General features: G+C 35.5%; 1 protein-coding gene and 1 long non-coding RNA gene across 2 annotated transcripts in view; both read left to right on the plus strand.

Moving 5' to 3' along the window:
* The first annotated feature begins 8,995 nt into the window (after positions 1-8,995).
* Positions 8,996-18,790, plus strand: part of LOC133188597 (uncharacterized) — a 64,459-nt gene continuing 54,664 nt past the window's right edge. Inside the window, exon 1 of the mRNA XM_061324086.1 lies at positions 8,996-9,419. Within this exon, the coding sequence (XP_061180070.1) occupies positions 8,998-9,419 (422 nt within the window). The 5' untranslated portion in view covers positions 8,996-8,997. The remainder of the gene's footprint in view (positions 9,420-18,790) is intronic.
* Positions 15,470-15,842, plus strand: LOC133189058 (uncharacterized). Its single transcript, XR_009721394.1, has 2 exons — positions 15,470-15,546; positions 15,707-15,842. It is a non-coding gene; the product is annotated as an uncharacterized LOC133189058 (long non-coding RNA).

Below are 18,790 nucleotides of genomic sequence, written 5' to 3' on the forward strand. Positions count from 1 at the left end.
TTTTAATAATTATCCTTTAACACTGTGACAGGATATCAATAAATTACAGAAGTTCACTGCTGAAAATGTACAGAAAAGAACCATATGATAGCTGCCTTACCGACGACACGGCCGACTCAAAAATTTAATTGGAAATCACCTGTTTCTATTTATAGATATATATGTACCTTTTCAATTCAAATTCAATTAAACTGCATGTATGTATGTAATCATTTGTGGGCAACTGTTGCAAGTATATATGTTACATGACAATCATTTTACTTTTACAATAATCTTAATCTGAGACAAAATATTTACAAAATCAATAAAAATAAAACAAGTAGTACACCAATGAATTTAAATTAATGAATAGTTTAGGACTGTCTTTTCCCGAGATACCTTCAAGGTGTAATGTGCATATTATAAATTTCTAAAATTATGTATATTATAAAAAATAATAAAGAGAAACGTAGAATATTCAGAAAGAAAAAAAAATTAAAAGTGTTAACAAAAAACGCGGGGGCTCGAACTCCCAATCACCACATTTACATTCCAGCATTCATACCACTGCGCCACGAATTCATTGATAGCGTATGGATAAGTTTAAGACAGATTGCTAAATCTTAAAATAACATGAGAAGAAAAGTTGAATACATATTTTCATTATTTTCAATATGAAGACCACCTTTAACCAAAATTATCTAAATGAATGAAATATATGGAGATAACAAACAGTATTCAAGCTCAAAAGTCCATTATACAATACAAAATAGGAGCAGAGCAAACACGGACCTCCAAACATCAGAGGTGGGATCAGGTGCCATGGAGGAGTGAGCATCCCCTGCCGACCGGTCACACCCGCCGTGTGCTCCTTGTCATGATCGGGAAATAACGGAAAAATCCGTCGACAATTCAGTGTGAAAATAATGGCCTAACAATTAGTATGAAAAACGTCAGTCAGCATTTGACTCAATGATAAATTGTATTTGCTGACAAGGTCATTGTATCGACCAAAGAACTTACGAAATGATGACTTTAAACGAGACAGCTGATATTCTTGTTTCATCAACTTATTTGTCAATAATTTACCTCGTTTTAGAAATTGTACATACGTAGAGCATGCTCTTACGTATCGAATCAACTGAGAGATATATACCCCGTATGCAGGTGATGAAGGTATATTGCTGCATAAGTAAGGGAAGTTGACGATTGAAAAGTTAAAGTCATCACGTTTATCATAAAGCTTGGTTGTTAGATTACCATTAACGTCTTTTTCAAGTAAAATATCCAAATATGAAACAGATGTGTCAGACTCTGTGGTATCTTTTATCTCAAGTTCACCAGGATATATCGTATCGACATAAGAATGAAAATAGCCATTGTTGATTGACAATACGTCGTTGATATATCTAAATGTCGAGTTGAACGCCACAGCAAGTGTTTTCTTCTTTTCACGTACAAGATTTTGGACAAATTCTGCTTCATATGAATACAAAAAAGGTCTGCTAATAACGGTGCGCAATTGGTACCCATAGGAATTCCAATAGATTGTTGGAAGACCTGGTCTCCAAAAACCACATAGATATTGTCAATCAGAAACTCAAGCATCTTTTTAATGTCAACTTCAGAGTACTTGTGTGTACAATCAGAATGTTTTTTAACAAAATAATTTTGCAAATGACCAATGACAAGGTAAGTATATCTACAAGTTCCATTTTTATTGAAAAAGCAGCTGTCAATGATATCAAAAAGCCTGGACTTTAATTTATCGTGGGGAATGGTTGTTTATAAAGTTGAAAAGTCGTAAGTTTTTAAGCTGTTGATTTTGGTAAAATCTTGTGATTTCAAATTTTCCAAAAGTTCCTTGGAATTTTTAAGTATCCACATCTGATTTACACCACTTCTCGAATATATTGTTGCACAGTACTCTTGAAATGAAGTGCAGTCATATCGATATAAAATTATTCAGAAGTTATTTTTCTGGTTAAGGGTGGTCTTTAGCAACAGTCTGTCATTGTTTAGGTGGATAACTCAATATTTACTATATACTCCATATAAACTGAATTATTTTCATATTTATCATATGAGGGAACTATTAACATTTAAGTATCATTCTTGTGATTTGGTTTTACGCATGTGTAAACTAAGATTGTATGACACAATTTATTTAAGAAATCACTACAAGAGTAGGCGAAAGTCACTATCAAATGCGCTATGGCTCTTTCTATGTTTCATTTTATATGCAGTACACATATACTTGCTTGCATGGATTCATGTAATAATAATGATGATTTGAACATTGTATGGAGACTCTTAAGTAGGCCACAATGACTCCGGTGGTGTCGGAGGATACCCCTGCCTTTGAGCAGATAATACAGTTAATGGATGTTTGAGCTGACACCTTTATGGACAGATGTATAGTATATCTCTCTTCACATAAATTATGTTCTAAAAAGAACATCAACAATTACAAAATTTGAATAAAGAAGAAATTATCGAAAACAATCATTGGATATGTGCTTATTTTATGGGGTGCCCTGTATGAATCAATGTGTTAATTTCTGATAGTAAAAGTCCTGTGTTATTTTGAAATATTTTTTCATTACAACTTCATCAGTAAATTACTGAATTTTATTTGTTTAGAAAAAAAACTTTTTGCACATTGACCATTAAAAAAAGAACTGTTGTTTGACACTTGTGAAAATATTTAGAAGAATGAAAAAAAAAAAGTTTATTGTACATGAGCAATTAAATATTGAACATTGATCATCCTATAGCAATGTATAGTGCTAGTCATGTTCTTTCAAGTGAGACATATTTTGTCTTTTGGATATGAAATTTGCTTACAAAATAGCATTTTTAAAATTTTGAGAAAATCTATTTTTTTTAATTGCATCTATGAAGAAAGACATTGAAGTAATTAAGCAGAGCATTTAAGTCCTTTCCCCTTTTAAAGAAATTTAATACCCTATTCCCCTCCCCAAAGGTGTTAGTTTATATATCTTGCAAACTGGGGGACCTACAGCCTAGAGTGTTTTTAAAGCTGAACACGACTTGTAAATGAGCATACGCCATTTTCGTTATTTCTATCTAAGAAATAAGCACCGGGGTATACTCTTATAGCATTCGTTACACTTGACTGCTTTATTGTTACGGATATCGGCTTGGAATGGCGACCCGTGTTCGTGCTGGTTATCTTGCATTACCTTTGTTTACATTTTATTGCAGTTGTGTGTGTGTGTTTGTATACTGCACTGACCGGTGCAAACAAGTGTATCTATTATACATGTAGTACACGTGTATATATTTTTCGCTACCGAGTGCTGTTATAACATACGTCTGTTAACACCGGTAACGATTTATTACACAGAACAGTGACTAAGTGCGCGCTTAATATAGGGGCGCTCATATATAGCAAGGGTCCAATCGAATTTGGCAGACACATTTCTTTTAAGAATCGTGTTCAGCTTTAACCTATGCAGTGTAATTTTTGTTCCTCACTTTTATGTAGATGAGAATATTAATTTGGATCAGTCCATCTGTCCTGCCAGTTGTTAGACTGTCATTCTGTGAGGGTGTGTATGTGTGAGTTGAGGGTGGGTTATATGTGAAAGAGAAGTGTGTGTGTGTGTGTGTGTGTGAAGATATGTGTTAGTTACGCTTTCGTTTCTGTACAAGATTTTAAAAAGCCATTGAGCTTTTGCAATGAAAGTTTATAACATCCTCATGGACTAAAGACCCCCCCCCCTTTTTTTTTTAAGTCAAGAGAATTTGCCCAAGCTACTTTCCAGAGGGAAATAATCAATAAAAAGGCAAAAATAGTTTAGAGTCATTAAAAAAAATCCTTATGATCCACCAGATCAGAAGAGCTGAAACTTAAATATAAGCTTCTTGGGGAAATATATTGGATCAAAATTTTACATGAAAATATAATCTCCCCAAGGGTTACGGGGTCACTGTAGGAAATCATAGTTTTGCATTGCAATAAACTATATGTAGGAAAATCTTTTTAAAAAAATTCTCAAGAATCATTTGCCAGAAAAGCTCAACATTATTTGACAGCTAACTGACATAATCTAAAATGGAAAGTGTTCATATTATAGTATCTGGGTAAGTTTGGGCCACAATGGATATTATATAGGGATAAATAATCTCAAGAACAGTTAAGCAATGGTGTATATCTTCTTAATTATTATTATTTTAATATTTTTATTATTAATTAACTCTGTTAGAGTAATACTATATGACTCTTTATTGTTCAAGTCTGGGTTACGATGTTTCAAATTGTTTTCAATGAAATTGCTTCATTTTCTATATGATTTAATTTTATGCAAAGCCATCAAGTAGGATCAAGAAAATTTAGTTTAAACTAATAAAAGGATCTTGCGCCAGTAAGACAATTTTAAAAACTTGTTATACTCCCCGCTTGAAAAGCGGGAGGGTATATAGTGATCGGGATGTCCGTCCGTCTGTCCTTTCGTCCGTCTGTACCTCCGTCCGTTTGCCCGTCCGTCCTCTCATACCACTGAATGAAATTTGATGAGACTTTCACAGAATCTTTATTTCATATTGCCATTGTGCACATCCTATTTTACTTTTTGCTCCGACACATATTTTGGGTTTCCCATAGCAAAAAAATGGACATGCACTGCCATTATATTCGTATGGGAGGCGGGCGGTATCATTTAGTGAGCTCATTGCTCACAGTACCTCTAGTTTGTTTTTGGAATGTTACTCGAACAAAGAGGGTTTGTTAGCTTCTTCACAGTTTTGAATGTTTTTTAGGGCCAAGATCAAATAAACTAGAGGTACTGTGAGCAACGAGCTCACTAAATTATACCCCCCGCCTACCATATGATTATAATGACAAAGTCCCTGTTTTGCTATTGGAGACCGGAAATAAGTGTCAGATCAAAAAGTAAAATAGGAGGTGCACAATGGCATTATGTAATAAAGAATCTGTGAAAGTATCATTAAATTTTATTCAGTGGTAAAAGAGGAGTTGCGGATAAGACATAGGTACCCCAAAGCGTAACAGACGGACGGACGGGCGGACGGACATCCCGATTACTATATACCCTTCCGCTTTTCAAGCGGGGAGTATAAAAACTAGAGGTACTGTGAGCATTGCGCCTCGATATTTTTAGCTCACCTGAGCTGAAAGCTCAAGTGAGCTATTCTGATCACAATTTGTCTGTAGTCCGTCTGTCTGTCTGTCCGCCCGTCTGTAAACTTTTCACATTTTCGACTTCTTCTCCAGAACCACTGGGCCAATTTCAACCAAACTTGCCACAAAGCATCATTGGGTGAAGGGGATTCAAGTTTCTTCAAATGAAGGGCCACGCCCTCATTCAAGGGGAGATAATTATGAAATAAAGAACCACTGGGTCGGGAAAGATGAAACTAATGTGGAAGCATCCTCAGGTAGTGTAAATTCAAGTTTGTTCAAATCATGACCTCTGGGGAGATAATTATGAAAAAATGAAAATTTGGTGGCATGTTTTAAAGATCTTTTTCTCAAGAACCACTTGGTCGGGAAATATGAAACTAATGTGGAAGCATCCTCAGGTAGTGTAAATTCAAATTTGTTCAAATCATGACCCCAGGGGGTTAGGTGGGGCCACAATGGACGAAAAGTTTTACATAGGAATTATAGGGAAAATTTTTAGAAATCTTCTTCTCAAGGACAACAAAGCTATGATTGGTCATATTTATATGAAAGCATCCTCAAGTAGTGTAGATTCAAACTTCTTCAAATCCTGACCCCTTTTGGTAGGATGGGGCCACAATGGACGATCAAAGTTTTACATAGGAATATATAGGAAAAATCTTTAAAAATCTTCTTCTCAAGAACAACAAAGCCATGAGTGGTCATATTTATATGGAATCAACCTCAGTAGTGTAAATTCAAATTTGTTCAAATCATGACCCCAGGGGGTTAGGTGGGGCCACAATGGACGAAAAGTTTTACATAGGAATTATAGGGAAAATTTTTAGAAATCTTCTCAAGGACAACAAAGCTATGATTGGTCATATTTATATGAAAGCATCCTCAAGTAGTGTAGATTCAAACTTCTTCAAATCCTGACCCCTTTTGGTAGGATGGGGCCACAATGGACGATCAAAGTTTTACATAGGAATATATAGGAAAAATCTTTAAAAATCTTCTTCTCAAGAACAACAAAGCCATGAGTGGTCATATTTATATGGAATCAACCTCAGTAGTGTAGATTCAAATTTCTTCAAATCATGACCCCCGGGGGTAGGGTGGGGCCACAATGGACAATTCAATTTAACGTAGTAATATATAGGGAAAATCTTTTAAAATTTTCTGATGAAGTACAACAAAGCCATGATTGACGATTTTTGACCTGACACTTATTTAGGGTCTCCAAGAGTAAAACATGCATCGAATTTGCCATTATAATCATATGGGAGGCGGGGGTATCATTTATTGAACTTTGTGCTCACAGCACCTCTAGTTTTACATAAGAAACAAGGTCGATCAAGAAATTATTTCCGGTAAATGAGATTTTTCGATGTGAAAAAATCTGTTCTTGTCCAATCAAATCACAGGAAATTGATGAATTTGATTAAAAATGGAATCATTAAACGAAAAATCTACTCAGGATTTTTATTCCTCGGGTTCGAACCCAATGAATACCATTTCATTTTTTTTTTTTAATAAATGAATAATTTTTAACGAAAATTTTTTCCTCAGAAAAGTTTTGTTAATCATTTTTTCATAAACACCAATAATTAGAACTTTAAACTAAATACTAAATTCACAATTTGAATATTTCTTTTAAATATCTGAAACTATGGGTTCTCTGCACGCTAAGTTTACTCATCTCCTTTGCAGTCCTCCACTGGCAAATGGTGGCGTCTTTAGTTTGAGTGAAAAAAAATTGAAGTAGCTTCAAACAAACAGCAATAGAAGCAAATTCTAGACCCCCTCTGGATCTGACCATCTTCCTGTCAATCAGTATTTATCCTTATCATTTGGATTTCCGCACTTTTTCTAAATGCTTGCCTATATCTAACTGATATACGATTTTTGATATGAAGGATTTTCAATTTTTAACGGGAGCCAGCTGATTACAGTTGCCTATATGTTTATCTGAAAAGTGACTGGGTTTCTTAGGATGAATAGTAGAAACCACAACTTGTGGTAAAAATAAGTAGGGGGTATCCCGTATACGAAACAAGTGCCCGTGGATTTTTCCTTAAGAAGCTATAGCTAAAAGTACATGTAATACACATAAAACGCAATTAGTTTTTAGCGATATTCAATTTTAGCGATCTCAACACCCTCGCTAATAATGCCAAAATTAAATCCTCACTAAAAAGTCTGCTTATACAGTATTTCAAATCATAGGGGCAAAAAATGTGTGGTTGAATTTCTTTGATATTTAATATACAGAGAGATTTTTTTATCCCAGAACAAAATATCAAAGATTGAAAAAAAAATGAATGTCAGTGGGGAAAATTGTGGCCTGTGAATCTATATTCTATATTGTGCTACTATAAGAAAGCATTGTTGGATGTGGCTATAGCCGTTCTGCATGGGCCAAACAACTTGCAACAACAACGTAACCAATGTTAACATCAAGGCCGAACGTTTTTCATGAAAACAGGGTTGTGGTGGTATTATATTTCACAGTAACCATGCAGTACGGATACATGGATAAAATATGACACTTCATTGACAGAGGTATTTTCTTGCTTTAAACGAAATCTTTGCTCATTATCATACATTTTTCAAAGCAATAATTTTATTTTCACAAATAGAAGTATCGATAAATTTAAATCTTGATGCGAGATATTGTGTCAAAACCGGAATTGTTGTATAATGGATAAAGCATCTATCCGTCCGAGATATAATTAAAGCATAGCTAGGTTTATCTCATTGGTAGTACCATCCACACTTACATGTATATATGATGTAGATATGTATATTAAAATTGGTGTCTAAATTTTTTTGGCAACTGTATCATAAGATTTACCTACCTTTAAAAGCAAAATAAAACCTTCTGGTACACTGTGCGTGTAAGTATCACTTACAAAAAGCCCCCCCCCCCCTTTTCGCGTCTTCGCTCAAAAACCGTGAGCAAAGTCAAAACATAAAATCACAGCCATTGTAAATAGTTTATTACTAATATTAATTAACTTATATTTCAAGAGTGCACTTTCTTAAGTCGGTATAGGGGTAATTACCGTACATATGTATCTCGTAGTCGTGACTTTTTATCTCTCAGACTGACATTATTACGATTTTTTTAAAAATTTTTCCTGATTTGACCCTTTTAGGCTTTCTTATTTTTTTTGTGTGGTTCCTTGCTTAACTTTTTTGTGAGGAAGCAAAGAGGAAAATAAATTATAAACTGTCAATGACTGTATTGATAAAAAAGTCCTTCATGAACTGCATGATGAATGCACTGGTAGGTATGAAAATAAATAATCTGGCTAGTGAACATGATGATGCACCCACTACCTTGTGTTCAGAATCAAATGGTTGTCCCCTAAACTATTTTTTAAAACAAAAAATATGTAATTTTTAAAGTATTATAACTAGTTACATTTTTGAAATTCTGTCAATTTTCTTTTTCGATAAAGTAAAAAAAAAAAACATTTTCGTGCCCCCCCCCCCCCGGTTCCTACGGCCATGCTGTTAGCCGCATTTCCATAAACGAAGTTTGAAAATTGCAAAAATGTTAACAAAGAACGTTTAATCTACTATCTGTATGCAATATCCATTAAATTAAGGTGAGTTTATCTTTTGTGAATTTTTAGTTGTTGTTACCGCGCGAACGAAGTTAGCAGCGAGAACAACAAGCGATGCATCGTGGGTTCGGAATTACTGCGGAAAAAAAATTCGATTGGATGAATGTGCAGTAGTCCGAATTTTCTCTTCGCCCAGGCGTTGTCGTTTGAGCTCGCAGTGACGAGCGGCGCTTGCGCCGCTCGCTGCGCTCGCTATTGGCAAAAACACCGCATGCGTAAGTGCGATAAAGGAAGATGGCGAGTAGTGAAGAAGACAGTTTGTCATCGCATGGTACTGATACAGGTTCTTCATCATCATTTCAATGGAGCAAATATGGCAAAAAATTCCCGGGCAGAGCTTCCCATTGGAGATTAGAACATCTCTTGGAACTGTCCGTTTTCTATGATGAAAAGGCCACGGATCTTGGAAAATTCATGTCCGATCTGAAAACGCTCAAATCTGTTGCACGCGGGGGCCTATTGGAAATGCCAAGAATCAGTCACACCATTATGCAGTACACAAAGGAGTTGTGGAATTTTTCGTACGATTTTTACAAGGAAACAGGGGAAGAGAAGTGGGAAGCTAGAGATCAGATCGAAAGAGCAACAGAGGCCTTTGACGACAAAGAAAATGATATGGAGGAGCAGGTGAAATCGTTTGGAGGCAATTGGAAAAGGTATGTTAAGTCACATTCATATCTATTCATTTGAAAAATAATAGTAAAGAACATTTACAAGTCTCAAAAAGGCATAATCTGTGGTCCCCGGTTACTCGTCAATTTTTTAACCCTCGATAAAAAACTTAAAAACTTAATTGTAGTATTCTCTTATGTCTGTAGAATTTGCGCCAACATTAGATCTATACATTTATTGACTGAGTTCGAGGGCAACATGCAGTTTGTCTGACCCAAGAAACCAAACTGTCTGCCTGAGGCCTAACGGCCTCAGGCAGACAGTTTGGTTCAAGGGTCGACAAAACACATTTTGCCCGAGAACATACCGGTAGTCAATAAATGTTTTGTTATACCTTTCATTAAATTTTTTTTGACATATATGTATTTTGTATTGTCTTCCATGATGTAACCTCAGGTCCGTCACTGTTGAACACCAACGAATGAAAATGAGATTAAGCTCCGCCCATTCTGTGACGTAAGCGGTCCAACATCTCATCGACCGGTCCAACATCTCACTCAGCGGTCAAACATCGATTTTTTTATGCCCGCTCAGCATAACATTAGAAATGACAGACTTTTTTGTATAGATTTGTATAAGAACAAATTTTTAAAGGTATAACAATTAAAAATATCAAATAATTGCAATACACAACATGCGAAGCTATGTTTCGAAGGTGGGGTCCTTTGATTTTCATGAATATCAAAAGAAATTTGTGACAGGTGCACACTTCATTATCATAGCTTTCGTAAACATCGAGCGCATGTGTGTTCAAAGTCGAGATTGAAATATAATGTGTATATTATATTTATAAAGGTTGTGTGGAAATATCTTTGTTGAACAACCTGCACTCTATGTTTTCTACTTAAAAGTATCATGATTTTGAATCTGTTCGGTGAGTACATTTACAGTACCCACATCGTTATTCTTTACAGGATACATGATACAATAGGATACAAGCACGATAGGACACGATAGAATTGTAAAGAACAACGATGTGGGTACTGTATTTCCTTGTGAGAAGACCTTTCATTGGATACCAAGAACTTTGACCCTTTGACCTTGACCTTGGAGTTTGAACTACTTTTTAAAAAACAAACCTTGACAATAACTTTTGAAGGGTTAGGGCTAGGGCTTTCATACTTCACATATTTAATCCTTGTGACAATTTTGCGGGACGGTTCGCCCCCAAAGACCATTCGCGCTGAGACGTTTCACCCCTAGACGGTTCGCGCCGAAGATCAATTAATTAATTATGTGGTAATTATCACTTGTTAACAGCAATTATTAACTTCTTAATAACTTTTGAACTGTGATGTATTAATCCAATCCATTGGTTCAATCAATAAAACCAATTTATATGGGATATACTAAAGACCTGAAACACTGAAGACCTGATTGAGACCCTTGTAGAGAATAAAAATGGAGAATTTATCTCTATATCACGCTATATAAAAACGGAGAATTTATCTCTATATCACGCTATATAAAAACGGAGAATTTATCTCTATATCAGGCTTTATACCCCCCCCCCTCCCCCCCAGGCCCACAACCATACTAAAACTTAAAAAAAAATTGTCAGACCTGATTTTTTTTAATGAATTCCTGTTACTTAAAAAATATATTGATAATTGATACCCGTCTCATAATTTAATTCTCCTCTTGACATTTGTCTCCAAATTATAGTTATAACACCTTAATTACAAAACTGAATCAGGCAATTATGATTGAATAAACATAATTATATCTGCACATGGATAATTATATATTTAATTATGGTATAAGCCTATTTTCAACAATTTAAACATGAAAGTTTTTTTTATTAACTTTAGAACGTTTTTTTAATAAAGTCAATATTAACTTTATATATAAATATTTATCTTAAAACATCGTAAAACATCGCAATATATCGTTATAGACAATGTAGATTAAATTCGGCGCGAAACGTCTCGGTGCGAAAGGTCTTTTGGGGCGAATGGTCTCGACGCGAAACGTCAATAGGGGCGAAACGTCCCATGACCTTTCAGTGGATATCAAGAACTTTGACCCTTTGACCTTGACCTTGGAGTTTGACCTACTTTTTAAAAACTTTAACTTTGGCCATAACTTTTATACAAGTTAAAATAGAAATGGTATTTTTATTTTTGGAGGAATAGAGGCATATTTCAAATCTTTTCTGCTTCCCAAAATTACCATAGAACAATGAATTTAATTTATATAATTTTTACACAATCAACTTGATCAAATACTTGAAGAAATTTTCATGAGTAGGTGTATTAGTTCTTAGTCTGTACACAACTTCGAAAAAGTTGCAAGTGTTTTGATCATAAAGAGTTAAATTTAAAAGAAGAATTATTTTATACAATATAATACCTATCCATATACAAAATTATATGATACATATGCAAAAAATCATAAAAATATTTACAATCACGGTGTATTATGAGGTAGTAAAATCCAGCAAGGATGTAGACTTTTCCCGTAAGAGTTGAAATTAACTAGAAATTTGCATCTAAGAGTTTTGTATGATGAAAGTGGGTTAGAATTTAAAAAATTTCTTGTGCCATAGTTTTAAAAAAAAGCAGGCATGCTAGTATGGGGGAGGGGGGTTGTAACTGTCCCGCCTTTTCACACTAATAGTGTCAGAGGTAGACTCATGGATGGAGAAAATGAAACATATGGAGGAAAACTGAAGAAGATGGCATAATAGTGTTTTCTGTGAAGCATTAAGCTGTTAAATTTAGGCTGACCTGCACTTTCAGTATTTCTCTTCTTGTACTGTCCAATTTTTCTGAATATTTTGGTTACTCAATTACCCCCCCCCCCCCCCCCCTCCATTTACTCTTCCCCATTTACTTTCTTTAAAACGATGCTATAGGTTTCTGATAATTTATTTTTATGCCCCCCTTCGAAGAAGCTGCTGTGCCATGGCCCTAGGAACCGGGGGGCACGGGGGGGCCGTGCCCCCCAATAATTTCACCGATATATAGATTACTATAGTAAATTCAGATACTATAGGCTTGTGCCCCCTCAATAAAAACGTCTGATGACCTTTTTTTTTGCTTGTCAAGGAATTTTTGGTAGTTGATGACTTTTTTTTTTGCTTGTCGGGAAATTTTGGTAGTGCCCCCTCAGCTGAAAATGTATGGCTGTGCCCCCCCAAACTGAAATTGCTTCTTACGGGCCTGTATGCAGCTGTCTGTCGGGCGGTCTGTCTGTCGGTCCACCTTCAGTTTCCATTCATTTTCTTCGCAGAGGTTGCACATATTGAAATGAAATTTGGTATACAGATTTATCATTAGAATATCTAGGTCAAGTTCTGTTTTGGGTACGATCTGGCCATTTTTGACAGAGTTATGCACCTTGGACTTAGAAAAATTCCATTTATTTGCAGTTTCCGTTCATTTTCTTTGCAGAGGTTGCACATATTGAAATGAAATTTGGTATACAGATTTATCATAAGAATTTCTAGGTCAAGTTTTGTTTTGGGTATGATAGATCCATTTTGGACAGAGTTATGCCCCTTTGACTTAGAAAAATTCCAATTATTTGGGGAAGGGGGTTAAGTGTTTTACAAACATCTCTTGTTTGTGTTGAAATGGATAATGTTTTAATAATATTCTCAAACATCCTCGTACATTTACTAGTATATTGCAGACAATTAGAAATATTCGGTAACTATGCCATCAACTAAGTTAATGCACCTAATACCTTAATTTCTCCTTTAATGAAATATATCATTAATAGAACAGAAAAACGTGAACTTATAAATTGTTCCAGGAATAATTTAAATATTCTGTTTATAAGTCTGTTCATTCCTATTTCAAAGGAGTCATTGTCAGAGCGTAAGATGTGCAGAGGGTCTATCATTTTAAGCTCACCTGAGCCGATTTCAACCAAAACTTGCCACAAAGTATCCTTGGGTGAAGGAGATTCAAGTTTGTTCAAATGAAGGGCCACACCCTCTTTCAAAGGAAGATAATTAGGAATTAGTGAAAAAATAATGGCATCTTTTAAAAATCTTCTTCTCAAGAACCACTGGGCCAGGAAAGATGAAACTTATATGGAAGCATCCTCAGGTAGTGTAGATTTAAGTTTGTTCAAATCATGACCCCCGGGGGTAGGACGGGGCCACAATGGATGATCAAAGTTTTACATAGGAATATATAGTAAAAATCTTCTTCTCAAGAACCACTTGGCCAGGAAAGATGAAACTCATGTGGAATAGTCCTCAGGTGGTGTAGATTCAAGTTTGTTCAAATCATGACCCCCGGGGGTAGGATGGGGCCACAATGGATGATCAAAGTTTTACATAGGAATATATAGTAAAAATCTTCTTCTCAAGAACCACTTGGCCAGGAAAGATGAAACTCATGTGGAATAGTCCTCAGGTGGTGTAGATTCAAGTTTGTTCAAATCATGACCCACGGGGTAGGGTGGGGCCACAGTGGATGTTTAAAGTTTTACATAGGAATATATAGTAAAAATCTTCTTCTCAAGAACCACTTGGCCAGGAAAGATGAAACTCATGTGGAATAGTCCTCAGGTGGTGTAGATTCAAGTTTGTTCAAATCATGACCCACGGGGTAGGGTGGGGCCACAGTGGATGTTTAAAGTTTTACATAGGAATACATCAGGGAAATTCTTTAAAACTCTTCTTTTCAAGAACAACAAAGCCATGATTGGTCAAATTTATACGGAAGCATCCTCAGGTAGTATAGGTTCAAGTTTGTTGAAATCATGATCCCCGGGTGTAGGGTGGGGCCACAATGGACAATCAAAGTTTTACAGGTTTTTAAAGGTTTTACAAAGGAATACAGGTGACTCTCGATCTCTCGAAGTTCAAGGGACCGTAAGAAAAGTTCGAGAGATCGGGGGGTTCGAGAGATAGAAAGTGAATAAAATCTGGAATTTTCAGTTCCGATCATTATACATACCGAAAGTATATGTTGAGATAATGTCATTACACATTTTCATTCGTATTTTACAGGTAATTCACTTTATTTCAACAACAATGATCGTGTTTTGAATAAATAAAATGATTAATTTAAGTTTCAATATTTGTTTCTTCTCATTTCATGATTACATGAAACCTGAATAGCAATTGTCGATATTGCTAACCCCCGGGCGCGGGCTTGATCGGTCCTTCACAAGATTGCTCGTAATCGGTATACAATTCTTGAGATAGGATTTCTTGTGCAATATGTTTGCCAAACTGGGATTGTGTAGACTCTAATGATATTAAAGTTCATAATCTATGGCAAATTACTGACACGTCCCTACATTATTTTCTCAAAATTATCAACTCGACCAGTCAAAATAAATTGTGAAGCGATTTGTTTATAATTTACCAATTAACCTTTTTATTATATCAACACTCGAACGACTCACAGGTGTAGTATCATCTATGTAAACACCCAATTAACACGTCCATCCCAGCCCCAGGCGTTCACTGTTATCCAGAAAAGTCCAAGCTGAATTAATTTACGCTTGATTGACGTGTATGCATGCGCAATCAAAACTTAAACAATGAAATATGTGTAACAGGACCCGGGTCTTGGTTCGAGAGATAAAGAACTGCGAGAGATCGGGAGTTCGAGAGATCAAGAGTAAATTTGCTTAGTTATATAGAGGAAAAAAACGGGACCGGAGGTTCACTTCAAGAGATCGAGAACTTCGAGAGATCGGAGTTTGAGCCATCGAGAGTCAGCTGTATATAGGAAAACATTGTTAAAAATCTTCTTCTCAAGAACAACAAAGCCATGATTGCTCATATATATATGGAAGCCAGTTTGTGTAGATTCAAATTTGTTCAAATTATGACCCCTGGGGTAGGGTCTGACCACAATGGGTGATCATAGTTTAACATAGGAATACATAGGAAAATTCTTTAAAAGTCTTCTTTCTAAGAACAGCAAAGCTATGATTGGTCAAATGTTAATGAAAGCAGGTAGTGTAGATTCAAGTTCATTAAATTCATGACCCCTGGGGTGTAGGGTGGACCAAAATGGTGGATCAAAGTTTTACACTGTATAGGAATATATAGGAAACAAGATGTGTTTGTGAAACACTATACGCCCGGCAGCAACAAAGTTCGGAAAAGCTATTTTTAGCATATAGGTCACAGTCAAGGTCACAAGGTCATCGACCCTGGTGTCATTTGAAAGAACTTAACAAGTGGAGTATGCATACTAAATATGAAGTCTCTTTCTCTTATGGTTCAAAACTTAAAGTTATGGCAAATGTTCAAAAAGGCTATTTTTAGCATATAGGTCGCAGTCAAGGTCACAAGGTCATTGACCTTGGTGTCATTTGAAAGAGTTTAATTAGTGGAGTATGCATACTAAATATGAAGTCTCTATCTCTCATGGTTCAAAAGTTATGGCGAAGATTAAAGTTGACAGACAAACAGACAGATAGACAGACAGACAGGACAAAAACAATATGTTCCCCCGATCTATCGATCCTGGCGCATAAAAATCTTTTTCTCAAGAACATAAAGCCATGATTAGTCATATTGATATGGAGGCATCCTCAGGTAGTGTAATTGAAAATCAAATGAGTTCAAATGAGGCCCCATAGGTAGTGCTGGGCCACAATGGGGGGTCAAATTTTTGCAAATGAATACCCAGGTAATAGGAAAAAATCTTTTGCTCGAGAACAGCGAAGCCATTTGTTATATTGATATGGAAGCATCATCAGGTAATTTAAATTTCAACCCTCCCCCCCCCCCCCTACCCCTCCTCCATGTAAACTCTTCAATACTGATCTGATTTTTACTGTATTCCTAGCCAATGTGCTCAGGTGAGCGATGTGACCCATGGGCCTCTTGTTGAACGTACTTATTTTTTTTTTATTAATGTACAATCTATCATACGTTTCTCAGACGAATTTTGCTTGAAAGGATCTTTTTTGATTGATAAAATATGAACAGATAAATATAGAAAAATGTTTTTGTTGTAAATGAGAAAAAGAAAAGAAGAGATTTTGCTTATCTAAAAAACTATTGATGAGTATGAAAGTTGTGACTTGTTAATTTCTTTAATCCTAGATTAAATCTGCAGGAAACATTTTGCATCTATTAGAAGTATAATGTATGATCCCATTCTTAAAAGAAATTGAAAAAGAATTGCTAGATTTAAGAAGAAGATGGTACTATGTACATTTCCTGATCTAAATAAATCTGATCCCAATCAGAAACTATTCAAATGGAAATATTTCAGAAATTTATAAAAATACTAGATTTCTTGCCTGTAATATGGTTTACAAGAAATAGAGTTAAGCTAATTAAGCTTTTGCAAACCTTTATCACGAATGTGTGTGCTAATGCAAGTGTTTTATATATATATATATGTGTATTTCTACATGGACTGTGTAAATTTTCAGATTGATATCAATGTAATAATGTATGTCCAATTAAGTGTAATATTATAAATACATGTATCAGCTTGAATGCCAGTAAATCTATAACTCAGTCAGAATTGATTGATTGAAATTATATAAATCTATCTAAAATTTCTCCTCCATATTTTAATAATTAGTATGTGATTTCATAATTGTTAAATTTTCCACAGGCCAGTAGTACTCGGTGGGGCCTGAGGCCCCGGCCCTTCACTTTTTAGCTCACCTGAGTCGAAGGCTGTCGTCGTTGTTGTTGTCGTCGTAAACTTCTCACATTAATTTTAATCTTCTTCTCAAGAACCACAGGGCCAATTTCAACCAAACTTGCCTCAAAGCATCCTTAGGTGAAGGGGATTCAAGTTTATTCAAATGAAGGGCCACCTTCTCTTCCAAGGGTAGATAATTATGAATTAGTGAAAAATTATGCCATCTTTTAAATATCTTCTGATGAAGAACCACTGGGCCAGGAAAGATGAAACTAATGTGGAAGCATCCTCAGGTAGTGTAGATTCAATTTTGTACAAATCATGACCCCCCAGGGGTAGGGGGGAGGCCACAATGGGGGATCAAATTTTAACATAGGAATACATAGGAAAAATCTTTGAAAAATCTTCTTCTCATTAACCACTGGGCCAGGAAAGATGAAACTCATGTGGAAGCATCCTCTGGTACCGTAGTGAAGATTCAAGTTTGTTCAAATCATGACTCCAGAGGGTAGGGTGGGGCCACAATGGGGTATCAGATTTTAACAAAGGAATGCATAGGAAAAATCTTTAAAAATCTTCTCTAGAACTGCAAAGCCATGATTGGTCATCTTGTTATATGGAAGCATCCTCTGGTAGTGTAGATTTTACTTTGTTCAAATCATGACTCCAGAGGGTAGGGTGGGGCTACAATGGGATATCAATGCTTAACATAGGAATACATAGGAAATATCATCTTCTCAAGAACAGCAAAACCATGATAGGTCATAGTTAAATGGAAGCATCCTCTGGTAGTGTAGACTTAAGTTTGTTTAAATAAATAATATGATTTTTTTGCTTTAAAATTATAAAAAAAAACTTTCAATATAAGTACAGTTTTGAGCCAAAAATCTATAAAAAGTGCTTTTCCTCTCTTAGTAAATAATCAAAACTTTTTTGGTTTTATATCATTTTGTATCTTTATATGGCTCATTTACCATACGTGAAAACAAGAAAAAATTGAATATAGAAGCATATAAAAATATCTAATGCAGGCAAACTTTGGTATCTCAACATCGGATATGTCTACAACCTGGGATATGTCAATATCCATCCCCGGCAAAAACTCTGAAATGTTGACTTCAGTAATGTTGACTACCCGGCCTATCTTGACGTATATTCACAGTCCCAAGAGCAAAATTTACCTGGTATATGTCGACATCAGGCCAATTTTCTGCTCTACTGAACCTAATTGTTTGTCAGCCAGTCGGTCGTCACGCATGGAGGACTCTGTGCATCTCGACATCGTGAGAAATTCATACCATTCACACCCATGTTTGGACTACACACTGCTTCAGAATCTATAGAACTGTGTTTGTAGAGAAATCCCAAGCCTCCTCAATGTCTCTGAGACATTATTTGTTAAAATTTCCAGCTTGGGTAATATTATTGATAAATCTACATGATTCTGTATGAATGTAAAAGCGTTTTTTATGTTGAAACCTTACATAACTCTAACATTTAAAAAAAAATGTGACAAAATTACAAAGCTAATTCTGAGAATTTGTGTCCCCAGCTGAAGGAAAAAAGGGGAGGATGCTCAGATTAAGGGGTTGAAAGCATTAGCTATTACACAATTCTATCTTATTGATATTTTAGTTTTGACACCAGGTTAAGGCAAAGCATTAATTCGGAAAGGGGGGGGGGGTAAATAAAACCAAAGAAAAGAGTACTGTGAAAGGGGAGAGGAAGGGTAATAGTGCATCACAATTTCAAAGGCTTCTGCAGATTCT

Source organism: Saccostrea echinata, unplaced genomic scaffold, assembly GCF_033153115.1.
Source record: "Saccostrea echinata isolate AGI-Se365-2 ecotype Australia unplaced genomic scaffold, CSIRO_AGI_Sech_v1 ptg000016l, whole genome shotgun sequence".
NCBI classification, from domain to species: Eukaryota; Metazoa; Mollusca; class Bivalvia; order Ostreida; family Ostreidae; genus Saccostrea; species Saccostrea echinata.